The 25,959-nt window shown below is 36.8% G+C and overlaps 3 protein-coding genes across 7 annotated transcripts; 2 read left to right on the forward strand and 1 right to left on the reverse strand.

Moving 5' to 3' along the window:
* Positions 1-1,013: 1,013 nt before the first annotated feature.
* Positions 1,014-3,721, reverse strand: LOC120253052 (violaxanthin de-epoxidase, chloroplastic). Of its 2 annotated transcripts, XM_039261306.1 has the most exons (3): positions 3,388-3,721; positions 2,240-2,619; positions 1,014-2,092 (listed from the first exon to the last, which is right to left on the reverse strand). In XM_039261306.1, exons 1-3 carry the CDS (start codon positions 3,673-3,675, stop codon positions 1,300-1,302), a joined length of 1,461 nt encoding a protein of 486 aa, XP_039117240.1. In that variant the 5' UTR covers positions 3,676-3,721; the 3' UTR covers positions 1,014-1,299. The 2 variants fall into 2 exon arrangements, with proteins under 2 accessions (XP_039117240.1, XP_039117239.1); XM_039261305.1 differs by having other exon boundaries at positions 1,014-2,619.
* A 543-nt stretch (positions 3,722-4,264) lies between these two features.
* Positions 4,265-8,071, forward strand: LOC120253195 (protein PIGMENT DEFECTIVE 338, chloroplastic). The gene is made up of 8 exons (XM_039261520.1): positions 4,265-5,039; positions 5,384-5,458; positions 5,541-5,612; positions 5,807-5,887; positions 6,012-6,109; positions 7,149-7,274; positions 7,364-7,412; positions 7,495-8,071. Exons 1-8 carry the CDS (start codon positions 4,338-4,340, stop codon positions 7,696-7,698), a joined length of 1,407 nt encoding a protein of 468 aa, XP_039117454.1. The 5' UTR covers positions 4,265-4,337; the 3' UTR covers positions 7,699-8,071.
* A 1,659-nt stretch (positions 8,072-9,730) lies between these two features.
* On the forward strand, positions 9,731-25,880 carry LOC120253127 (protein PHOTOPERIOD-INDEPENDENT EARLY FLOWERING 1). Of its 4 annotated transcripts, none has more exons than XM_039261419.1 (21): positions 9,731-10,111; positions 12,101-12,160; positions 12,274-12,385; positions 12,976-13,056; positions 13,174-13,281; positions 13,399-13,479; positions 13,587-13,675; positions 13,811-13,953; positions 14,056-14,117; positions 15,298-15,433; positions 15,550-15,624; positions 15,696-15,838; positions 15,912-16,043; positions 16,792-16,860; positions 17,830-17,892; positions 17,992-21,115; positions 21,423-21,487; positions 21,570-21,640; positions 21,940-22,708; positions 23,569-24,077; positions 24,929-25,880. In XM_039261419.1, exons 3-21 carry the CDS (start codon positions 12,326-12,328, stop codon positions 25,329-25,331), a joined length of 6,183 nt encoding a protein of 2,060 aa, XP_039117353.1. In that variant the 5' UTR covers positions 9,731-10,111; positions 12,101-12,160; positions 12,274-12,325; the 3' UTR covers positions 25,332-25,880. The 4 variants fall into 4 exon arrangements, with proteins under 4 accessions (XP_039117353.1, XP_039117352.1, XP_039117354.1 ...); XM_039261418.1 differs by having other exon boundaries at positions 12,101-12,154; XM_039261420.1 differs by lacking the exon at positions 12,101-12,160.
* Positions 25,881-25,959: the final 79 nt, after the last annotated feature.

Below are 25,959 nucleotides of genomic sequence, written 5' to 3' on the forward strand. Positions count from 1 at the left end.
GATAGGAAAATTAACAGCAGATCAGATTATGTCAATAGGTAGAAAGTATCAGGTGACAGGACTTGAGGCTGGGTTTGCAGAGCTTTTGTCTTAAAGGTAATATCCATTCATTCAGGGAATGAATACAGAGGGGCATTCTGGCAAAAGAAGCTCAAGCAGATGGGGCACCTTGAAAGCCAAAACTAGAAGAACATAAAACACGTGGCAAGAGCTGCAGCATTGTCTTGTGTCTATCTATTGTTCTCATGCATTGATACATTTGTTTGGAAACATGCATAGTTGCATATAAGGTGACAAACAAGGGGTGGCAGGAGAGTTGGTTTGATGAATTGAATGCACTTCCAGACTTCCAGTTGTGATATTCAGACATTTATCATTTTGGATGGATGTTTTAGCACAAGCTTGCTGAGCTTGGACCACTGCCTTGTATTTCTAACTTCCTAAGTTTGAAGCTTGTGCAGTCCTACCCTACACCGGAATTCATGTCACTAGGATGGCAATTATGGTGGATATGACCGTCTATATAGATAGCTCATTCTTATTGAAACATAAAACACCGGAATGCTAGGATGAAAATGTAAGCAAAGTTGAGTAGCCTGGTTCTGGTGTTTATGGAGCTGATCAAACTAGATGTCAAAGTTCTTTTCCTACACAAATAAAATAAGAGCCACTTGATGCATCCAAGGAAAACTTAAAACTGATATCTATACAGTAGAAATCACACCAAAAGTTAATTATTTCTTCAGGGCATGTTCTAAAATTGAATTTAAGGTACAATGGAATGTCAGTGATTCAAATAAGATGAACAATTTCTGATTCCAATCCAGCACTACTCAGATTGATGAAATTTGGAAAAACAAAGGAGGAAAATAGAGATTGATTCAGATAAAATGAGGTCAGAGGAGGGTGAGACCAAAACATGAAGGAAATAACAAGCTGCATCTCATCATCCTACCAAAACTTTGAAGAGCATTACAAGCAAATAGAAATACATAGACAAATTTTCCTTTAAATGAGCTATGAATTTATATAACCAGTTTGCAAAATAATAGTGGTAACAATAATGAGGAATGAAAACTGATTTAGAATGACCAGAAAGGCATGGATTACCTGCATGTTTTCAGCACCATGATGCCATCAACTGAAACTACCATACAGGTCATGTTCTATCCGACAATGCCGTCAATAGCTAAAGAAGCAGTTGCTCTGAATGAAGTGCACAAGTGACAAGCCTGCTAAAATTCAAGCCTACAATCACTGAACCACGTATCATTTTGTATAGGTGTGCATCATATGCATTTACATTCTCTGATCGTAAGTAGATTTCTGATGCTTTACATCAATCTTTGCATGTAGCCTTGAGCCCTGCGGAATTCCCAAGGGAGGGCTAGAACAAGAAGAATTGTCAACATCAAATAGCTCCCATTCCTTTATACTACACTTTTCCAAGGCAGAAATCAATCTCTGACCTCCCATATCAGGTGGATACATTCCATCAGGACTAACAAGAACAGCACCAGTGTAAGCCTGCCCTGCTGCTCGAGCCGCCCCACTATAGTGAAACAAACCCCAGCTGAAATCATTGCATACATCAACAATTGTCCAAAACTCTTTCGAAACTACACCATTATCAAGCACACTGAAGAAAAATGTGCCTGGAACCGTTGCTCTCACTACCCGGTACCTTCTCCGCCTCCAAACCAGTTTCCCTTCAAGAGTCCTGACTTGAAAGACGGGCTCATACCAGAAGGCGTTTCTAGACTTTCCCCTGTAGAATAATTGAAATTGACAAGGAAACTGATCATATGCAGGATTTTGGCCTGCTACAACTCGCCAGCTCCAGTCCAGCTCTCCCAACCAACCGACAAAAAGATCTTCTGCAACTTCATGACTCAAAGCCTCTCCTCTGAATGCAGACAGAGGAGCTACAAACGGTTTGCTTGGGATCTCAGCATCTAACTCAAGGCAGTTGTTTTTTTCCAACACACAAAGAGAGAAGGCCTCCAAGTATTCACTCTCATAAGAGGCAATGCAGCGATAGTTACAGACTTGATCAGTTGGAGAGCAGGCATTTAAGCATTGAAGCGCCTTTCTGCAGTTTGGATCCAACAAACAATCCATTACCTCTGATGCACAATTCTTCAACATACAATTAAGGGTGGAGAATCCCTTGGCCCTTAAATTCTTGAGCATTGGAACAGGTTTTATATATGCATTTATTATAACAAGCAAACAGAACCTGATGTCATCAGAATTATGCCTCCCCCATGCGTCAGCCACAGTTTTAACAACTTGTAATGATTCTTTCTTGCTCTTTGAATTAGCAATGTCAACCAACTTGCCAAACACGTTCTCCTCACTCTTTCTAGGAATTATAAACCCTCCAAGTTTGTATTCTAGAGCTGAAGAAGATTCAAAACAGATGACATTTGGGATATGTTCACTATTTACCTTGATCCAATCAATCGCTTCCTGATTTCTTAGGGCCACATTGACCAAGAAATTGGCAGAAACTAGTTCCTTTTGTATATTCTGCAAATTGGTGTCTTTGGACAAGATAGATTGATCAGTAAATACAAGCATTTGAAATTCTTCATCTACCCACTTCAGCCTATTTGCCTGCAGTAAGACCCAACAGGTGAGGAAGTATTAGTGAACTGAATTCTACAAACTAAAAGCAAGTTTTCTTTGCACTAAGAGACATCATGCTCACTGCAAAACTTTGTAGCACATACATTTCATCCAATTGATAAAAAAAACACCCAACTGAAATTGCCATTATAATGAAGTCAATGTGATAAAGGTTCCATTGATAATCCTGACTTCTGAACCTTACTTATGATACAATCCCAGATAACATAGGGAACTCAATTTTGGCAACTCAATGAATTTATCAAATGATGACCACTAACAAGTCCACGACTAATTTATAGCAACTTTCTAACAATCAAACACAAAAAGATCATTATTTAAACAGATGCAACATGCGTCATGAACTTGTGCATGATATATAATTTTTGTAATGCCAAAATTTTCATCAAATTTTTTTTTTTTTTTTTTGCCTAAACCTTGAACATCCATGTTCAAATATCCAATCATTACATAAAAACATAACAAGACAGATCAAGTGAAGCATATGAACCCAAAAAAAAAAAATTTCACAGTTCTCTAATATTCCATCATTCCAATGAATCGCGAGTGAATAAGAGATGATCATCTCTTCTAACAATCAGAACAGTCAACTTGGTTCCTTTGATCGATAAATCACTATAATGCTCACATGCATACACACAGGAACTACAATGAGTACAAGAGAATCACAATTTCATTAATTGCTAAAATGGAAACAGAGATAAAACTAGGGCTGCATGGAAGTTGCGTTCTTACAGTGTGGAGCATGACCTCTTCCCAGGATGCGTCCTTCAGCGGGCTGATGCATCCCTCTCCGACAATAGCCACAATCCTCACCAACGCATGCGGGATCCCTTGGGCTCCTGAGAGAGCTCGCAAAAGCGACGGTCCACGGCAGCCGGCAACGATTCTCCGACGAGAGGTTCCGTTGCCTCCGAGAAATTGAGCAGAAGGGGCGGCGACAGTGGTGGTGAGACTGGAAGTGGGACTTCTAGGGCTTGCGAATCGCGGGATGAACGCCCCCATGGTCATAGCTACCGCCATTTCCAGAGACTCGTGGAGCTTCGCGGGAGGCTCCGGTTTAACACTGGGATACTTTAGAAAACATCGGGACCTAATTGTAAAGTTTCGATCTTTTAAGATTAAAAATAACCAAAAATCCCCCCTTGAATACTGAATATTTTATATTTAATTAAATTTTTTTATGAAATCCACTATTCGTCCTTGAACTCCACTCACATGTTGATTTTAATTATTAAAAAAATGTTGTAATGGTTTATCATATTATAAAAAATATTTTAATTTAAAAATTAAAAATTTAAATTTTTTTAAATCATTTATTATTAATATGCATAGATGTAAAGTTATTATCTTAATTCACAATTCATCCTTTTTATAAAACATAACTATTTTACACAGGTGACTCAGTATCAATGGAGTGAGGAGTATGATGTTAGCATATATATATATATATATATATTATTATATAATTAAAATATTTGGCAAACACTAAAAAATAATAATAATAATAATAATAATAATACTTAATCGAATTCATAAGGTATTAATAAAAAATTAGAGGGACTGAAGTGAAATACTTCATGTATCAAGCTCTGGCGCATGTTAGCTAGCATTCGTCCGCTAATCAGTGAAAGGATAAAAAAGAAAGGTCGACAGCGTTGCGGCCACCCGCGCAGACCTCAGCGATGCAATCTCTCCGTTTTGCTCTTCTTCTCCCCCAAACCCTCTCCTCATTCCCATCTCGTCGCCCTCGATTCCTCCCCAACACGCGGAGAAACCCCACTTCCCGTACCCTCAAACCTCTCATCGCCTTCTCCTCTCCCGCCGATGGCGAGCTCGAGCTCCTCGGCAAGCCCTTCCCTATCCCCGTCCCTGAAGAAGATGGTGATGAACCTCCCAAAACCTCAGAAGAAACTCTTGCCCCCTTCTTGAAGCTCTTCCGATCCGATGAACAGGGCGAAATCAAGCAGCGCGAGCTCGAACAAAAGCCGCATCGCGGGTTGGTTGGTGTGGAGTATTACGACCCGAAGCCTGGTGATTTTGTGGTCGGCGTCGTAGTCTCGGGGAACGAGAACAAGTTGGATGTCAACGTCGGGGCGGACATGCTTGGGAGTATGCTGACGAAGGAGATGTTGCCGTTTTACGAAGGAGAGATGCCGTATTTGCTTTGTGATTTGGAGAAGGATGCGGAGGAGTTTAAGGTTGGTGGGAAGATTGGTGTTGTGAAGGACGACGAGGCGTTGAGTGGCGGGAAGGTGCCTGGGAGGCCAGTGGTCGAGCCGGAGACGGTGATTTTTGCGGAGGTTCTTGGGCGGACGCTGAGCGGGCGGCCGTTGTTGTCTTCTCGGAGGCTGTTCCGGCGGGTCGCATGGCATCGAGTGAGGCAGGTTCTCTTCTCTCGCTTTCTCTTTTTCTTGGAAGTCAAGCTCATTTCTTAATTAGGTGCTTAGATTCTTAGCACAGCACAGTAGGATGCAGCTCTGAATTCTGAAATTTTGGTTGAGGATGTGAGCTCTCTCCAAGATACTTATTATCAAATTTGCTGAAAAGTAATACTCTTTTGCATCAATGAATGTGTGAAGATTCTTTTGTGAGGGCACACTTGAGAGCTAAAACTGTTTTCTTTTTGCTTTCTTCTTCTTTTACATTGGCTATATTGGATTAGGAGTTGTATGTTTTGTTTTCTGATCTTGCTACTTTGTCACTAAGCTTGTTTTATTCATGCTTTCAGTTAAAGCAACTGCATAACCCGATTGAGGTTAAAATTTTTGAGTGGAATACAGGAGGGCTGCTTACCCGAATTGAGGTATGTCTTTTGCTTAGGTTGTGATATCTTTTGTAAAGGAGCCACAAGGCTCAGGCTGATGCAGTAACTTGTTTGTCTGCAGGGTCTGAGAGCTTTCCTTCCAAAAGCTGAGATGATGACTAGAGCCAGTAGTTTCATGGATTTAAAACAAAATGTAAGTTAAGAACCTTTTTGAGTTATTATTATTTCATCTATAAGTAAAGTGGGTTCTGTCATCTGCACGTCGCTCTGCAGGGATTGTGGGATTTAGATTTTTTTCAAACTGATAATTTATACATAGTCTTAATTTAGGTTGGCAACTTTGGTTTGTTTTTGTTCACAGTAAACCTCCATTTGATTTTAGTGCAGGTTGGTCGTCAGATGTTTGTTTGCATTAGCAGGATAGATGAAGAGAAGAATGATCTGATTATTAGTGAGAAAGAAGCTTGGGTCTGTTCTCCACTTCAAACATTCCTCTCATTTTTTATGTCATTACTTGAGAAATTCTGTGATCAGAGTGAAAATGCTGGATGTGGTTCTACCTTCTTCTCATTCTGAATATAAACTTATGCAGGACATGTTACACCTCAAAGAAGGGACTCTTTTAGATGGAACCATTAGGAAAATTTTTCCATATGGAGCACAAGTGAGGATCGGTGAGACAAATAGAAGGTATGTATAATGTGATGACTTTAGGTGTCCTACAAAATTTTAGACTACAAAATTGTGTATTGATTATTTCTCATGTAGCTCAGTATAAAATAAATAGTCTTCACTTTTGAATGCAATTTAAGATTACCCATTCGCTTTTCATTGATCATAATCTGAATAATGCTAACATAGATTTTTTTTTTCTTTTTGCTTTGAACTACTTCATAAGACAGCATATGCAGAGTAGTATGCATTTCCTGGGATTCTTTATTTTCATGAATAAAATAATGCTATTCATCAATTTAAGGATATGATTTTTGAAGTAGTGAATGTAATTCATATGTGAAACATTAGAGATATTTACCAACACCCAAAGGAATGAATGTTCATTTTTTTTTTGGGACTGGACTTTGCAGTTTTATCGCACAAATCATTGATGTCAACATTTTTTATCTGTGGGCACCCAATCTTACAAGAAGTGTCATTAATTTAGGCTTGAGATTCCTTTTTGTCCATGTGTAGAAGAACTAGACACTTAACCTAATATGTTTAAAACTTTAAAATCAGGTCAATTGAATTAAATCTTAAACATAACTGCATTAAATAAGAATATGTGAGAAACACATAATTGACATTTGAATCATGCTGCAAATTAGAATAGATGCCATCTCTTCTCTGTTTAATGTTGTTCTGCAGTTTCAAATAAATTCCCTGTGAACTTATGTGTCATTGATCCTTCCTGCAATTCTGTCAGTATTATATACTAAGGACTCCATAATATTCAAGCAGAATTTCCTTGTAAGTTATCTTTGCATATTTATGGTTAGTATGTGGAAAGAACAGTTTACATTGATCTGAGGTATATTAGTGAAGTACATTTGTAAAATGGTTGTTCTTTCAGATCCAAAGGAATTGATGTGTTATTTTTATTTTTAAGCATGCCGCTCTTGTCCAGATCTCTAGTATCCAAAATTGTTCATCGAATGTTTGTGATGTGGTATGGTATTGTACAGATTATGTGCTGAATCCCTAATGTGCTTATTAAACCCTTTCTCTGTAGTGGATTGCTACATATATCAAACATTACTCGAGCTCGTATTAGCGCTGTGGATGATGTTCTAAAAGTGGGTGAGAAGGTTAAAGTTCTTGTGGTCAAGTCAATGTTCCCTGACAAAATATCTCTCAGGTAAGCAAATATAGATAATTTTCTATCTGTTTCTTTCCTATAGTTGGATTGATAGAACCTCTGAGGGGAGTTTATTGTGTCACAAACAGTATTGCAGATCTAGAAAGTGAACCTGGTCTGTTTCTTTCAAATAAGGAGGTAATTTCTCATTCCCGCCAATCCAGTCTCTACACTCTTTCAAAATTCAGACAGGCACTAAATCAGTCTTTTCATTTGCCAGAAGGTGTTCTCTGAGGCTGAAGAGATGTCTAAACAGTATAGACAAAGGCTGCCAGCCGTCTCCCGGACATCAGAATCCTTCCCAGCTGATGTACTCCCTTTTGATGACGAGTCTAAATTGTATGCAAACTGGGAATGGTTTAAGTTCGAACAAGAACAAGATCAAGATCTAGAACCAAACTGCACTGACATTAGTACCCCCTGACTGTTGTGTCAAGAAGTCTGATAACCTTCTTATTCCCAGCTTGCTGTCTATATATATGCATGCAGCCGGAGAAGGCCGGACAAACACTTGCCACCTTTTCAGTTGGTAAAGCCACGCCGGAGTTGCTGTTGCGGGCTTACTCCGATGTCAGGATGGAAGTTCAGCTACTTTGGAACCAAGAAAACATCTTCAAGGACTATGCCCTTAACTTCTGGTAGCAATTCATGCTTCTGTACTTGAACCTTGAGAATTGAGATGTGCTTCTATTTTGGGATGAAGGAATCATTACATTAGCTTATTGTCATTGATCAATGTAGATGGTTTAACCTGAGAATTCTCTTAAAATCATTTATTTTGTTCTTTTTATTCTTTTTATGATGACATCAGGACTAGTTTTTTTAGTGAAAATGGGGTCTTAGACATGATTGTTTTTTTATTAAAATTATTTGCATTAATAATAAATTATATAATAAAAATAAAAAACTATAAATTATTATTAATAATTATAGTAAAATAAAATATTTATTTTAAACATCTAGAGATTTGAGATTTTTTTTAATCTTTTATTTAATTATATATAATGCATTTAAAAACTCAGTAATAAGATAATGTTATGTCGATAGGATAACGATATATAATATTAAATAAAAATTTTAAATATTATTTTTAAAAATTTGTGGAGCCTATTATATAACCAAATTTATAAGATTATCATAAATTAAGTATTATAGTTTAAAAAACATTTAAAATTTTCAAGATTATAGTTGTGTATAATGTAATAGTAAATGAAAATTATAATTATAATTCTTTTGAACAAAAACATAAATTGTGGGGGCCTGAAAAATTATGGGACCAATTGTAAGATAAAATTTATTGTATAGCGATATTATTTTAAATTAAATTTTATAGTTTAGTAAACACTTCAAATTTTCATGATTATAATTATGGGATTGGATAATAGTAAAAAAAATTTTTAAATATAATTAAATAAAATGAATTATGATACCTTAGAAAATTTTGGGCCACTATTATAATACAAAATTTATTGGATATTGATATATCATAGATTATAGTTTAAAAAGTAATTATAAATTTTAAAATTATAATTATTCTGATAAAATAATAACAAAAAATATAAAATATAATTAAAAAAAATGAGGGCCTATAAAATTGTGGGACTCTAGGCATAGGCCTTGATCGTCTCTGCCTAAAACCGAGCGCGAGACCAGGCCTGGATGACATTGAAGCACGCATAACCACTAAGAAGCTATTATATATGATTTTACTGTTGTTTGATTTCACAATAGTGTAACGTTTAACGATGTCAAAGAGCAAGTTTTATGGGAGATGGATCATGATCAAAAGATCTCGGCTTTAATCGCTAATTGTATTAAAAAATGAATTGAACTCTAGTCATTCTTTAACAAATAGAATTCCATAAAAAAAAAATATATGATATTTTCTACCAAATAAGTTAATATTTTTTATAACTTTTCATTGAAACAAAATTATAAAAACTTTTCTAATGCATCATTCATTTTTTTAGTGATGTTATCAACTAAAGTTAAACCATTTTTACAAACGTATGTATATAGTATATAGTTTACAAATATACCATGTAATCTAATATTACCGAAGACAACAATATTTGAATTAGATGAATCAATTAACTTGTAAAATCCAAAATATCAACTCAACTATTAATAGAATGAACTCAAACGAGCCAAAACCTCTATACATTCAAATGAGCAATCCAAAATTGATCCTATTTCCTTATTGGAACAATCTCTTTTGTACACTCAAGTTCTAAGTTAGAAACAATCGGATCTGGATCCGAAAAGGAGATCCGATAACATATCGGATCCAGATTTTACTTCCTCACCCTTTATCGGGTCTCGCCCGTTAACTTAACACACTCAAAGGCTGGTAGCCGTCAGATCATTCTTCGACGGCTGAGATTCTAAGAGTTGACACCCCTGGGGCAAAAGAGGACAAAAAGCCAATAGCCCCACCCTCTCACACCATCCCATCTCTTCGATCTTCGCCAGCACCCCTCTCTTTGCTCGCGCTCCCCCTCGAGAAACCCTAGCTTCGTCGTGCTCCACCTCTCCCTCCTCACCTCGGCGCGGCCCTCTACGCTCCCTCCGGATCCGCTTCCAGCCCTTATCGTTGCCGTCGATCGCGTCCTCTCGTTCTCCGCGTCGCGCGCCGCACTCTCCGCCCGCTGCCGGCATCGCCAGCACGCAGGGCTTCCGAAGTTCGAAGAAAGACAAGATTATAGTCTTGAAGGCTTGCGAGACTCTGAGGAGGACCCCATTTTGAATATATTCATCATTTAGTGTCGCGACTGTGAGAGGGTTCTTCTTTGCTTCGTGGCTGTTTCCTTGGTGCAGAGGAAGGATTTGGATTGCCGGTGAGTATCCAATCAAATTGCATTTGGTGATTCTTTTGTAATCTTAGCATTTACTTATCTGGGTTTTGAAGAGATCACTGCTGATTAGCCCACTGGCTGTACTGTTTTTAAGGATTCTTGTTTACTTTCTCTCTATTTCTTTATCATGCGTATATCTGGATTTTCTTGATATTTTAATGAGTATTTAGGGTTTAAGGTAGCATTCATGCAATGCTGGAGTTTGAGGGAATTTGAATGGGTTTAGTATATGTATAGGGTTTGGCAGATGAGCGTCAAGTAACATGGTTTTTGAAGATGACATTTTTATCACCACAGATTATGTGAGCGGAGCTTCAAAGGAACTGTTGAATTAGATAGTTATTGGGGGAACAACATACAATCTTACAGGTTATATAAAAGAATTATTATGAAAAGTTATACATAGCCTCTCAAGATTTATGCGAAAAGGGATTATATAGCTGTAATTACTGGCACCTGGACCTCACTGACAGTCCATGTTGAGCTAGGTCATGCTTTGTGAGGCATATGACATATCTGAAATTACGTGGCAATGGCCCACGTAAACTTTCTATAATAAGCTCTTATAGATTTTTTTTCCCTTATTGGGTAATTATTATTTTGTCGTTACTGTCGATTGTACATTGCTTGTTGGCTTGGCATTTGTGTTTAGAATTGCTCCAAATATGCTACAGTGAAATATATATTTTTTTCTTTGCTCACTGCAAGCCTTATGCATAAAAATGGCAGAGAAACTTTTATAATTGGTATAGGAGTTAGAAAATTAAGGCCCCATACTTCAGCAGTACACTTGAAATTGTCAATATTTGTGCGACCTTTACCAACTTCAAGGTTTCTCCACTTTGCATTCCATCCATGTGCTGTAATAGGATATTTTCTAGTGAACTGCAATAAACTTGTGAGCAAGGATGTGAGCAAGGATCTAAGGAGATGCTGAGTAATCCTTTAAGTATATGTCATTTTTCAACTTGATTGTTTCATCGAGGTCGTAGGTTAAGTCTCTGTCTCTTTACTTCTATCTTGGCTTCATCCTTTAGAACCCACATTAATGGCACTTGGTCACTGCCTTTTAACCTTTAACTCATGATGAGGAGAAACTGAAGTAGGGAATTAGGAAAATCTGTGGTTTTTGGAATCAAGATTCTCACTGAGATTGATTTTGGTTATTGCCAACGTTCTCATGTGCAAATCTAAATTAGTTGTTTTTAAGCTTCATAATATAATTATAGCGGTAAAAGCTTTGTATTTTTGGAAAATGGGAGAGATTTGAAGGGAATAAAATGAAATTGGGCAACATTCAATAGAAGGATCACAAGGATAAGAATGTGAACTATGCTCGGTTACTTCATATATAAGGAAACAACCCTGTATATGGGTGTTTCCTTTTTTTTTTTATCTCTTTCAACTTCTGTTTCCCGCAAGGAGTTGGTTCTGCAGAACCTAGCGCCCGCTTGTTAGCAATCACCCCCTTTTGGTATATGACTTGACTGTTTCTCTAGAAACTGAACACATCCTCTGGTAGATTATGGGTCTGCATGTTCATTTTGTAGATTTTTTTTAAAGAATAAATCAGATGAAATCTAAACCAGATATATGAAATAACCCAGCTCTTGTAACCACAGATACAGTGCAACAAATGTGGATCTGTGAACTGTTATTTTGTCAAATAACTTAAGAGCAATGGTGTTTCTAGTAAGAATATTAACCTAATCTAAGCAGCATTCTAAACTCTCATCACTGTAACATTCTGAAATTTGTGATTGTACAACAATGGATATCTGGCAATAACCAATGCAATTTGTATGTATGGTATGGTAATGGGAATGATTGAATAAGGCAGATTGCTCTGTTAAGGAAACATTCTTATGTGAGCATCATCTAGTAATATCTGCAACTGGTTTAGCTGGTTAAGATCTCACCTTAAATTGAACAAATTGCTTACAGAATTTCTTCTTTTGTATGATTGACCAGGCTAATTCCCTGTTATTATTTTACAAGTTATGATGCTGCTGCATCTTAAAATAGGTCAAGGTTTCTCATCTATACCTCATTACTTTTTTTTTCCTTCTTCTTTTAGCTATTAAACAACACTTTTTCTGAAATTAATTACACCTGACTATGTTTTTGTTTGTCCTGATGAATAGTTATCCTGCTACATGCAACATACATCAGGATGTAGGGCCAGATAACGAAGTAATGGCCTCAAAGGGTCCTAGATCAAAGCTAGATCATGACACAAGAGCCAGACGCCAAAAGGTTGGTTGATGGAACTCTTCAATTTCCACTCATTCATTCATTCTTCTTATGTTGCGTTGCCTTTTTAGGGTAACTTTGATAGCTTATTGTTCATTTTTTATTGGTGTAACATATGTGGTTTGCAATAACTCCCATAACATTCCTGCTTGTGGATGGTTCCCTTTATGATCTTAATGTTCATTGTTTATTTTGTTTTGAGATATGTGAGGATATGAACCTGAAGGTTGTATTTTAGAGCAGTGTGAAATATTATCAGATCTTTTAATAGTAGGTAAGGTTTGGAATTTATTGTGGTGGTCTTTGAAATTGACTTGAAAAGTAAAGCATGAGCAGACGAGCAATATATTGCGCTTGTCCATTTGGATTTTCGAGCAACTCCCACCAACTTTGAAAGATATTGCAATTCTTCTGCTGTTGTTTTTCTCTGATTTTACTAGTGCTTTCTAACTCTGATCTCTTCTTCACCATGAGAATATATATATTTTCTTGATCCTATTCTGGTCTTCTCCTAAAATTAAAGGTATTGGTTAGTTCACTGGATTTATCATTGGTTTATTATTTGTATATTTATTTATTTATTTCCGGTTTAGGCTCTTGAAGCCCCCAAAGAACCACCTCGACCTAAGGCTCATTGGGACCATGTTTTGGAAGAAATGGTTTGGCTATCAAAGGTAATGTACCGTATCATCTTAAAATACCTAAAATGATTATTGGAGAAAGTTGTACTTACATGCTATTAAGTTTGAATAATTGTTAATTCTTATTATTGCATAACTTACTGTTTGCAGGATTTTGAGTCCGAAAGAAAATGGAAATTGACGCAGGCCAAGAAGGTCGCTGTAAGAGCCAGTAAGAGCATTCTTGAGCATGCAACAAGAGGAGAAAAGAAAGTGAAGGTTTGGCTGCATTGCCACTAAGGATTTGTTGATGATAATGATTGGGAGATTGCATACCAAATTCTTCATTTATTCTATCTTTTTATTGATCGGGTATGTTATGATGATAATATTTAGGAAGAGGAACAACGAATGAGAAAAGTTGCAGCTAACATTTCAAAGGATGTGAAGAAATTTTGGATGAAAATAGAGAAGCTGGCAAGTCCATTTTTGTGAATGCTGGAGATTGCACTCCATTGTAATTTATGCTTGAATTTGAATTATGTTTTTCATTTGTGATTTGTTGTTTTCTGCAAATTTTATAGGTTCTGTACAAGCATCAACTCGAGCTGGAAGAAAGAAAGAAGAAGGCATTAGATAAGCAGCTAAATTTTCTTCTAGGTCAAACTGAAAGGCAAGTATCACATCTTTGACCAAGGATCAATTTCTTGATCTGTAATTTTCCTTGTGGTGATTGAGTTTTTGGTTTCATAATTTCAACCAGTGATTGATCATTGATGCATTGCTCCCTTGCTTGTTTAACTGCCAGGTATTCTACCATGTTAGCTGAAAACCTTGTAGATAAACCCAATTCTTTTAAACAAGCTCCTGTAGATAGTGGAATAGAACAAACATGCATATTGGATGGGGAAAGGGATAAAAATGGCCCGACAGAAAGCACTCCAGAGCCTGGTATGTGGTAGTTTGGTTGTTTGTTTGTTTGGTTGTTTTTGGCATTGTTGTCTTAATATGTTTTGCAACTCATGAGTGATTGTGCTCATTCCCTCTGTGCAGTAAATCATTTAGTAAAAATGGAAAGTGATGATGATTATGGTTTGCAATCTGAAGATGAACCGGTAAGTTATCTTTTATTCCTTACTGATGATACATTCTCGGTAACTTATTTATTCTGACCTCAGCTGTATATAGTGCGTTCTTTATTCTTAGCTTTATCAACATAAACTTCACCATTGTAGTGTATATTCTGTAGTTAGAGATGCATATTTCTCTTTTTTGCTTTATATATGATTGATCATTAATGAAGAATGCCGACTCAGTTTTACCGGAAGAAACTGTTCTGCATGTTGCTGGTAACACAAAAAATTTGAAGGTTAGGAACATTTTTGCGAGCCTATACTTTTGAATTTGATGTCTGCATCTTCTCACCAAATGCCATAACTTGACTACATCTGAGCTCAATATTTCTTGTAGTCTTCATGGTCACCTGGATTAGCTAGTTTTGGCTGAATGGTTGATGATGTTGAAGGAGATAATTTCTTCAATAAAGAAAGAAGAGCCAAAAGAAAGAGAAAAATATTGCATGATAATTAGGACCAAAACATGATTGATATAAAAATGGTTGGAGATGGGTAAATTGCCACATTCTTGACTGTGAACTGAGATGATCGTTTGGGCATTGTGTTCTCTATTGTTATTTATTATGAGACAAAAATGTCAAGGGATCAAGTTCTAGAGGAGTTTAATGAGTTCATGTTTATCAATGTGTGCTTGGTGAGCAGATGGCTTGTGTCTTCTTTGAATAACCTGAATGGTTTGGGGAATATTTAGCATTTTGATTGGACTTCAGTCCAATGAGAAAAAGGATTTGCAGTGCCAAATTAAATTAAGTACCTTTGATTGTTGATCATTTGTTGTGTCTTTGATTCTATGCTTTCTATGCAGAGGTGCACTCCTTGTGCGTGGCTGCCATTTATATTCTTGAAAGCTCTCATCTACAAGTGTTCTTTTTTCTAGATATGCTAACACTGCAATTGGGCAGAATTTTTTACTAGTGTATTGGATGAAATATGCAGTTCAATAAAAGCATGACCGATTTCTGAACAGGCTTTCATATTATCTTTTGTCTCCATTGCTGTCCATCCTAATCAGTATCTCGTTATTCATTCATTTTTGGTTTTCTTTGTAATAGCGAATGAAATAATACCATACCATACTCTAATTTGTTAGGGAGTCCCATTCTTGCTATAGATGATTGTGGCCATCAAATTGATCATGTCTTGTTGCATGCTTTTGCAGGGGGATGATGAGCAAACAATTGATGAAGATGAGGCCCTCATAACTGAAGCAGAACGGGAAGAAGAATTAGCTGCTTTGCAGAATGAGGCTGATCAACCACTTGAGGAGATTCTCAAAAGCTACATGAACAACACAGGTGAATACATCCATTTTTGTCATGTTTTAAAATTTTTGCAAAGATTTTTATGTGTATTTTTTGTTTATACTATGGGCACCATCTTCCGGGATCATGATCAGTTTAAGCATTCTCAGTGAGCAGGGAAGTCAGTCCAGAAGGGGTTCAAGATGTCACTGAACCAGTTATGAAGCCAAAAGATCACATTAATGGTGAGAAAGATATCCATTAGTTGAATTTCCTCATCAGAGGGATTTATTATGATGTTTTTCTGATTTCATAGATTCATGGAACCAAGTAAATGGATCGAAGCATGCTGAGGAATCAGTTGATGCTGCTCATCAAATTACAGGCGTTGAGGAGCATCACTCTCTTGACAGGACAATTCAAAACAGAAAATTGCTCAATTCCAATCATCTGCATCATGTAAGTTGGGCACCATCTTCTTTGCTTACAGATGGTAAAAATGTTTTTCAAGGTATTGAACTGTACTTGTCAGATGGACAGCAATGGTAAGAATTCCTGCTTGGAGGGAAACTTCGGTATAAAGAAATTGCAATCTAAATCTCAGCCAACAAATTTGAATACAACAGACAAGGAATATTTGCCTCATAGTTCTGATGATGAAAGGGTAAGGGGTCTTTTATATCAATTGGTGCTGCAATTTTGAGTTTGTTTTTCCATTTTCTCCTATAAAAGCAATCTCTTTTTAATCTTTAGAGTTGTGATTTTCATTGATCAAGACAAAGACTGATTAGTTCTTGGCTTAGGTGAAGTATTCTTGGTTTAAGTATGTTTCTGCACTATCAAGATTTGAGAATTTCTATACATTTTAGAAAGTAAACAGAGGGGAAAAAAATCTTGTCACGAGGAAACTGAACAGTGGTTATGAAAATGTGAAATAAATTGGATGATTAGGAAATGGTTGAAGTATGCGTGGGTTCATTTTCCAATGTCTGAATGATGTTGTTCGTTTATAGTGCGTGTGTTAATGGACCATCTCTCATTTAAATTCATTTGAGAAACTTAGTATAGTTAATGCATTTAATCTCTATGCAAATGGTCATAAGAAGGGTTTGGGCTTCTTTTCCTAGAGGTTGTGTTGGAAAGAAACAATTAGTTGTCATTGAGGGATCAAGATCGCTCTAATATGCAGAGGATACAACCATATATCCATTGTTCATCTCATGCAGATGCACATTGAAATATGCTTTTGAAGTGTATGAATGAATCTGTCCTGGGCCAGTAAGTAGGTTTGATAATTTGTCTGCTAATTCAAAACTTTCAAATTGCAAGGAGTGCCATTGCCTAATATTTAGGGTTTGCCTAGTGAGCTCCATTCTATTTTCACCAATAATTAATCTAAAACGTATTTTCAGGATGATGAGACAACATTGTCAGAAGAGGAAAAATTGGCAGATGAAGAAGCACAAAATCCTCTAGATGAGGTAAAGAGGTTATCCTTACCCATTTTGCTCATTTGACTGATATATCATCAGTTTTGTTTCTTCATGGTATTTTATGTTCTATATTTTCTAGATAAGCAAATATGTCTTAATCATCAATACACATGCATAGTCTGGGTGTTCCAGATTGAGTACCTGACAATTGATCTTAATGGAAGATCAGTTTGTTTTATTTCTTTTCTCAGCCTCTCTCATGTCCTCATGGTGTGGATACAACATTCGTATATAGTTTAGAGAGTGTTTCTACTCTTAATGATTTTCATATATATATATATATATATGCCAAGATACTTTTTATCCTACTGTTGATCGCCCTTGTTTATCCTACATATAAATGGAGCCTATTTTTCTAGTTTTTTTTTTTATATATATTTATGCTATTAGTTGCTTATATTGCTTTGAGTTTTTACATAATTCTATTCATACCCCAAATCAGATGCCACCACACATGCAACATTGTTACAGGATTTCTCTGTATCAATGTGAACTTCATTTAACATCTCATGAATTAGGTCATAGCCAAATGATCCCAGCTCTTGGTATCATTTTCTCTTGTAATAAATTTGTAAATTCTATTATACTTAATTATCTGATTTTAATCGCAGTATGTTCCTATCCAAACAAATGATGATATATCCACAATGTTTTAGTTGTTGTTACTTTTGTTCAGTCTTGCTGAATAGTGGTGTATATCTTGATGTTGGTGCTTCCAAAATCATATTGCTGGACAAAAAATGTTTTATCATACATATATTGAATCACATTTTGACGCCAAATTGGTCGGTTGTTTTATTTTACATGTCAAATCACTGCAGCAAGATAATTTCTGTTTCTAGATTTCGCTGTGTTACCATCTTCTCTTCTGTGTGAGTGTGTGTGTGTGTGTCTGCACTGCAAGTTATGCAGTATTCTTTTAAAATAATGTTCATGTTCAACATTTACTTTGCATAGATCAAGTTACTCGAAGCAGAAAGTGACGTTCCTCTTGCTGAATTGCTTGCAAGGTATAGGAAGGTAGGATTGTTTCTTTTTATTTATTTATTTATTTATTTCTATCAGTTTTTATTTATATTCTGGAATACATTCCAATTGTGATCACGTTTTGTCTTGTAGGATGCTGAAACTGTTTATAACTCTGCTGAATCTGAATGTGCTTGCTCAAGTTCGGATGATCTAGTAGATAAAGTTTCAAATCAGGATTTTCAATGCAAAACTTCATATGGCCCATCTAATGAAGATCCACTTGACTTAGAAAATTCTGCTAAACTCAATGAGGGAGATGTTCACATTGATGAAGTAGAAGTGGAGAACAATAGCTTGCTAGAAAGGAGGGAGGGAGAGGATATAATTGCTGATGCTGCTGCTGCCGCAAGATCAGCACAACCAACGGGTAACACTTACTCAACAACGAAAGTCCGTACAAAATTGCCTTTCCTTTTAAAGCATTCTCTACGTGAATACCAGCATATTGGTTTGGATTGGCTGGTTACAATGTATGAAAAGAGGCTCAATGGAATTCTAGCGGATGAAATGGGTTTGGGGAAGACAATCATGACCATTGCACTTTTGGCACACTTAGCATGCGAGAAAGGAATTTGGGGTCCTCATCTCATTGTAGTACCAACCAGTGTCATGCTTAATTGGGAAACAGAATTTCTGAAATGGTGTCCTGCTTTTAAAATACTGACATACTTTGGGAGTGCAAAGGAAAGAAAGCATAAACGTCAAGGCTGGTTGAAGCTGAATTCCTTTCATGTATGCATCACTACGTACCGACTGGTTATACAAGATTCAAAAGTATTCAAGCGAAAGAAGTGGAAATACCTTATCCTAGATGAAGCTCATTTAATAAAGAACTGGAAGTCTCAGAGATGGCAAACACTATTAAATTTTAATTCAAAGCGTCGGATTTTATTGACAGGGACACCGCTGCAAAATGACCTCATGGAACTCTGGTCTTTGATGCATTTTTTGATGCCTCATATTTTTCAGTCGCACCAGGAATTTAAAGATTGGTTTAGTAATCCAATATCTGGGATGGTTGAGGGTCAAGAGAAAGTTAACAAAGAAGTTGTAGATAGGTTGCACAATGTCCTTCGACCTTTCATACTGAGGAGGCTGAAACGAGATGTGGAGAAACAACTTCCGAAGAAGTTTGAGCATGTTATTTATTGCAGGCTTTCGAAAAGGCAAAGAAATCTGTATGAAGATTTCATTGCCAGCTCAGAGACACAAGCAACACTAGCAAGTGCAAATTATTTTGGCATGATAAGTGTTATAATGCAACTCCGTAAGGTTTGTAACCATCCAGATCTCTTTGAAGGTAGACCTATTATAAGTTCATATGACATGGCTGGTATCAACATGCAACTGAGCTCATTGATTTCTACTATGTTCTCACCTGGTCCATTTTCTGAAGTTGATCTCAAAGGATGCAATTTCGTCTTCACCCAGCATGACTTTAACATGACTTCTTGGGAGACTGATGAAGTTGCAGCGATTGCTTCTTCTTCAAAATTTCTGATTGATTCTCATTCAAAGGCTTTAAATCAAGCTCTGTTTTACATTAAAAAAAATGGCATTGAAAAGTGTAATCATGAATCAAACATATTTGAAGAGTTTCATAAGGCTCTTTTGGAGGAAAGGTTGAAAGAGTCAAAGGCAAGGGCAGCTACAATTGCTTGGTGGAATTCTTTCCGATGCAAAAAGAGGCCAATATATGGAACTGATTTAAGGGAACTTGTTACTGTCAAGCATCCTGTTTTTAATGTTCATGATCAGAAGAATAATCCCTCATGTTACTTAGATTTCTCATCCAAACTAGCTGACATTATCTTATCTCCGGTTGAACGCTTGTTGGTGTTTGTTGGGCTGCTTGAGTCTTTTATGTTTGCAATCCCTGCTGCTCGAGCCCCTTTTCCCACTTGTTGGTGCAGTAGAGGAAGATCCCCTGTTCTTTTTGAACCATCTTACATTGGCAAATGCACAGAAGTCTTTGCTCCCCTTCTGACACCTATCAGGCCTGCCATTGTTCGAAGGCAAGTTTATTTCCCTGATAGGCGTCTGATACAATTCGACTGTGGAAAGTTGCAGGAGCTTGCTACCTTACTAAGGCGATTGAAATCTGAAGGCCACCGGGCATTAATTTTTACGCAGATGACAAAAATGCTTGATATCTTGGAGGCTTTCATTAATTTATATGGTTATACATACATGCGTTTAGATGGTTCCACACAACCGGAAGAGAGGCAAACACTCATGCAGCGGTTCAATACAAATCCGAAATTTTTCCTTTTCATTTTATCCACTCGTAGTGGAGGTGTGGGAATTAATCTAGTTGGGGCAGACACAGTTATCTTCTATGACAGTGACTGGAATCCTGCTATGGACCAACAAGCACAAGATAGATGCCACAGAATTGGACAGACACGAGAAGTGCACATTTATCGACTTATTAGTGAGAGTACTATCGAGGAGAACATTTTGAAGAAAGCAAATCAGAAGCGAGTCCTAGATGATTTGGTCATACAAGGTGGTAGCTACAACACAGAGTTCTTTAAAAAGCTGGATCCAATGGAACTAATCTCTGGCCATAGAGCCCTCCCTCCTGAAAATTTACGTAAAGGGACCTCTGAAATTCCTGAACTTTCTCATAGTACAATGGGAGCAGATTTATCCAATGCAGATGTTGAAGCTGCTATCAAACATGCTGAAGATGAAGCAGATTATATGGCTCTTAAAAGAGTTGAGCAGGAAGAGGCTGTGGATAATCAAGAGTTCACTGAGGAGGCAATTGGGAGGTTAGAAGATGATGATTTACTTAATGAGGATGATATAAAGGCTGACGACAGGGGTCATGAGGAACAGGGCTTCTGGGCTTCTGTTACAAGCAAGAACACTGATGTCACCACCCCATTTGAGGGTGGTGAAAATGAAGAAAATGCTTTGGCATTGGCTGAGGGTGATGAAGACATTGACATGTTAGCTGATGTGAAGCAAATGGCAGCTGTGGCTGTGGCAGCTGGTCATGCAAGCTCATCATTTGAAAATCAGCTTCGACCAATTGATAGATATGCAATGAGGTTTTTGGATCTCTGGGATCCAATAATAGACAAATCTGTAATAGATCTTCAGGTTAATCTTCAGGAGGAAGAGTGGGAGCTTGATCGAATTGAGAAACTCAAGGATGAGTTGGAAGCAGAAATTGATGAGGACCACGAACCTTTTCTATATGAAAGTAAGTATATTTCATGTTGCTTATTGTTGTGCTGTCATATATAATTTAGTCTGACGAAATGCCAATCTTATTGTTCCCTTGTGTCTGTTTAATTTGAATTAAGATTATGTTTCATTAGGTTGCTCTTTTTCTGTTTAGTATTTTTAGCTGGTTGATTTGTTCCATTCTATGTTCTTAATTTTTTTTTAGTTAATTCTCCAAGCCTTCTGGGATGTTTAAAGTTTATGACATGTGCATTTCATTTTGTCTCAACATAACTGTTTTGTTATTACTTTCTTTCAAGTTCATGAGTATCTTTCACTTGCAGGATGGGATGCAGATTTTGCAACTACAGCATATCGGCAGCATGTGGAAACTTTAGCTCAGCGTCAGGTTTGGCCGGACAATTTTACTTTCATTATTTTTTATGTATCTGCAATTATGTTCTTAATTTTTTTTTTATTGTTGTTGGTAGTTGATGGAAGAACAAGAATGCGAAGATCAAATGGAAAATGATGGTGGAGATGAAAATTGTGATGTGGCTAGGTACCAAGATTTTTATTTTAAATATTCCAAATTTCTATTTCATGCTGTTTTCATTCTTTTTCATTTAACACCCTTGGCTATGTTTTTGAAATCAACTTTTGCACTGGATTGTTTGTAAACTCGAATAAAAATAAACATCGTCTTCTTTCTAAATTTGCTTTTGTCAAAGATCTTTGCACATATTTGTGCTGTTGGTGATTGGTGTGTGGTGCTTATTTATCTCTTGTTATGCACAAAGCCTGAAACTTTGCTGTGCCTAATGCTGTATATTCATCTATTAAGTTGCTTTCATTTTATAGGAGGGAGGCTTCTGATGAACGCAAGCAGAAGTCAAAAAAGAAACAGAAGAAGACAAAGTTCAAATCTCTGAAGAAAGGACCTCTAGCATCTGAACTGGACACAGTACATGAGGAACCTTTGTTAGATTTTATTTCTGATGATGACAAGGCACATTCTCTGGGTTTCACCAGTCCTGAGTCACCACCATGCTCACCTGTTAAGAAAAAGAGGAAGAAGGCTACACCTGCACCCTACGAAGAAAGGAGTTCAAAGAAAAATTCAAAGAAACGAAAGAGAACTGCTGACTGCAACCATGTTATAGCCAACTCGTTTGTGAAGCAACATGTACAAACAAAGGACTTGGATATTGGGGAGGGAATTAATGATTTTGACCTCAGGCCATCTAGCCGAGTGAAGGTTGGTGGCAAAGTCTCCATCATAACTATGCCTGTGAAACGTGTCTTGGTGGTCAGGCCAGAAAGGTTAAAAAAGAGAGGACATGTTTGGTCAAAAGATTGCTTTCCGCCACCAGATGCTTGGTCATCAAGTGAGGATGCCATGTTGTGTGCGGCCGTACATGAGTATGGCACAAACTGGAGTCTTGTTAGCGATGTTCTTTATGACATTCCTGGTGGTGGATATCATAGAGGGAGGTTTCGCCATCCTGTACATTGTTGTGAGAGATTTCGTGAGCTTTTTTATAAATATGTTACGTCTACCACAGACAATTCGAACACTGAGAAGATCAATTCTTCAGGATCTGGGAAGGCTCTCCTTAAAGTAACTGAGGTAAATATATTGCCTTTTTGTTGTTTATAACGTCTGCTTGAGTTCAAGAATCAACTCTGATCCTATAAACTACTAATAGCTAATTGGTATTGTAATGGATATGATAATCAATCTCTGTGCCAATATTTAAGTAGTGTTTATAAGTTACTTTTTACTGCTTTTTCCTATCACAGGCCTTCCATGTCAGGCTAAAACATAGGTGACAGATTTTGCATAGCTAATCTTTTTAATGTAATTATATCATCTACTTGTAATGCTGATTTTGTGGACAAAATATACTAGCTATGTAGTTCTCACTTCTCACTGTCTTCATCTATTCCTATATATAAATATACACACACACATTTATCATATAGAGTTGGAGATTAAAATTAACACAGTTAGTTGCAATTTATCATGGAAGCCTTCTCCTTTTGCTTCAAGAAAGAAACTGAAAATAGTCTAAGCTAATGAATGGGATGATTGGGAAAACTTCAAAATAGTAGAGGGAGAAAAGGAATTCGATATGGGCTTATAGATGTTTACTTGATTTGTGGTTTAGTTTTTGTTCTGTTTAATTGAGATTGGAATTTGTTTATTACTGATTGGTAACATGAACTGCGAGACTTTGAAGTATTTTATGTGAAACTAAAGGATTTACTTTTTAAACCTGATCAGAAATTGATGTTTTATTTGTCACTACAAATTAAACCATTGGATACCTTCTGCAGAATCTTTATTTACTCAATGGGATTTTTGTTGAATTAGCCTTTGTTCTTGTATTTTTAGACACTCTATTGTCCATGAATTATTTGTCTCACACTTGTTATAGTCTTTTAAAGTAAATGTTACTTTGAAATCTAAAAGGAAGAATTTTGCAGGATCATGTACGGACAATGCTAGCAGTGACCAGCGAGCTGGCTGACAATGAGTTGCTTCTTCAGAAACATTATGTTGCTGTGCTTGCTTCTGTATGGAGGGCTAAGTACCGCACTGATCGATGTCAAACCGTGGCTTCTCAAAATGGCTTTCATTCAAATAGGTTTTTAGGGTATTTATCTGGAAGAATGCCTAGAAGACTGACTGAGAACTCAAACTTGGTGGGTTTAAGGAAGAGCATGAAGCTCATACTGATGGCCCTTAATGATGCAGATAAGAGGGAGAATCAAGGAGAATTTCCAGTTTCTAGACAAGCAGAGGCTCCTGCTAGAGATCAGTTGGATTTGACATTAGACTTCCCTGTTGACAAAGAAAACCAAGAAAATGATTTCCCACCAACCATTACCGTGTCTATTTCCGAGGATGATCATCCATCACAGTCAGCAGAAGGAACTCATGAGTCAACGCTGCTATCTGAACATTCTGTCAGAGTTGCTGAGAATCGATTGAGGTATGCAAATTTTCTAGATGTCTAAATTGCTCCTTTATGATGTCCTTTGCTTTTAATTTATAATCTCCTACTTAGGTCCTCTTCTATGTTTTTACAGTGTGAACTGTAAGAATGCCTTTTTGTAGTTTGTCTCTTGTATCTTCATCCTTTACAAAGAGAACTTGACATATGGAATCCCATGGATCATACCTTATATGGTGTACCATTGCTAAATTGGACTCAAGTGTCTTATAGCCCCAGATTAATCTCTTCCTTTTTGGCAGAGATCTCCCTCATTGGTTAATGAAAACATTCTCAGATTCTGGTTTTGTATTTTAACTCTTTGCTTTGTTTTGTCTCTCCTAGTCTTTGTTTTTCCTTTCTTGTATTTGGATCTGTTTTAGTTTTAATAAAATAGCCCTGTTGGGTTCTTCCAAAAAAAAAAGTCTTTGGATTTGTTAGCTCTTCATTCTATTTATATGCTTTTATGTAGCAGCTGGTTAATGAAATTTTCTTCCCCTGTAAATTATATGAAACCCACGAGCACCAAGTTGTCTGATCTTTCTACAAATTTTGTGATTTTGTCAAATTATCATTTACATTTATGGCTTTACTCGTTATGGAATTCTTTTATTGTCTTCTCATGTATACTAACCCCTTCTAGAGCCTTCCTTGTGTTTATTTTTTATCCATTTCGAAGGTAGCTTAATCTGACAATTCACTGTTCCTCTGAGCCAATGTTATATCCATTTTGATATATTCCTTATATTGTTTGCCTTTGATAAAACATAGGAATTCACATTAACTGTTTTAAAATTATGAATTAATCGTGATGGTGAATAATTTTTTTAAAAAAATCTATTATGATGTAGGCTGTCATCAGAGGCTTGCTTTGAAGGTGAGGCTCGAGGGTGGGCATCAGCAGCTTTTCCCACCAGTGATGTTGTCAGGTATAAACCTGGCATGAAGTCTCAATCTCTAGGCAAGCACAAATCTGTTTCAGATTCAGCCAAGCCTCCAAAATCCAAGGTTTTAAGGGTAGCAGAATCAAACGAAGATTGTACTGCGTTGACAAGTGGACCTCTTGCTCCTTCAAGTATTATGGATTGGCCCAGCTCGCCTTGCCAGAACAACTCATGGGATGATGATCTTGGCACCTCCTTCACTATGGATGTGCCTCTGCAAGACACTATTTCCCCACATGAGTTTGATCCAAATTTCATCACAGGCCTTGAAGACCTTGGATCGTTACTGGATATTACAGATGTCGGATGAGGTTTAGTAAGCTGTGTTTGAGCTTATGTATCTCATTCGGAAAAACCATCTGCACCCAGAATCTGGTCGGTTTTGAGCATTTTGACAACAATTTTGCAACTGATCTGCTAATTGGACTTTTACAGGTCAAAAGACAGATGGCAAAGCACAGGAAAACATAAAGACTTGCATTTTTCATGCTGGTTGGATGGTATGGGATGGGGTTCTGGCTGCTTACATAGAAATGTATAGTAGCGTAGGTTTTAGTGATGTAATATAGTTTTCCCCCTTTTTTTTAATCTCTTTAGGAAAATCTTGTAATTCATTACAACAGCTGATCTGCTTCTTTTCATGAGGAATTTTATACTGGGTTGATGCCCAGAAAAAAAAAAAGAGAGGAGTAAATGATGGCCGTTTATTTTCTAATTCAAGGGAAGATGTCATGCTTTCTTTGTGAAGAGTAGATGACCTGCTCTAACTTTGACTTCTTGTTGAAGGGTAGATTGTGTCCTGACTATCCAGATTGATGAATGACAAATATATGGTCTACAGATTAAAGTAGTTATTTTTATTGTTAATCTTTCTCTGTTTTTCAGGAGTGGTTTTGTTGGAATGTTATCAAACTATTCTTATTCCTTAAGTTTGCTAG

The sequence above is a fragment of the Dioscorea cayenensis genome, chromosome 26 (genome assembly GCF_009730915.1).
Source record: "Dioscorea cayenensis subsp. rotundata cultivar TDr96_F1 chromosome 26, TDr96_F1_v2_PseudoChromosome.rev07_lg8_w22 25.fasta, whole genome shotgun sequence".
Taxonomy (NCBI): domain Eukaryota; kingdom Viridiplantae; phylum Streptophyta; class Magnoliopsida; order Dioscoreales; family Dioscoreaceae; genus Dioscorea; species Dioscorea cayenensis.

Coding starts and splice junctions, on each gene's coding strand:
- LOC120253127 (XM_039261419.1), top strand. CDS start 12,326: ATGGCCTCAAAGGGTCCTAGATCAAAGCTAGATCATGACACAAGAGCC. Junction 13,282..13,398: donor GAGGAGAAAAGAAAGTGAAG/GTTTGGCTGCAT, acceptor GATAATATTTAG/GAAGAGGAACAACGAATGAG. Junction 21,488..21,569: donor AAACTTTAGCTCAGCGTCAG/GTTTGGCCGGAC, acceptor TGTTGTTGGTAG/TTGATGGAAGAACAAGAATG.
- LOC120253195 (XM_039261520.1), top strand. CDS start 4,338: ATGCAATCTCTCCGTTTTGCTCTTCTTCTCCCCCAAACCCTCTCCTCA. Junction 5,613..5,806: donor TCATGGATTTAAAACAAAAT/GTAAGTTAAGAA, acceptor ATTTTAGTGCAG/GTTGGTCGTCAGATGTTTGT. Junction 5,888..6,011: donor TTAGTGAGAAAGAAGCTTGG/GTCTGTTCTCCA, acceptor AAACTTATGCAG/GACATGTTACACCTCAAAGA.
- LOC120253052 (XM_039261305.1), bottom strand. CDS start 3,675: ATGGCGGTAGCTATGACCATGGGGGCGTTCATCCCGCGATTCGCAAGC. Junction 2,620..3,387: donor AAGAGGTCATGCTCCACACT/GTAAGAACGCAA, acceptor GTCTTACTGCAG/GCAAATAGGCTGAAGTGGGT.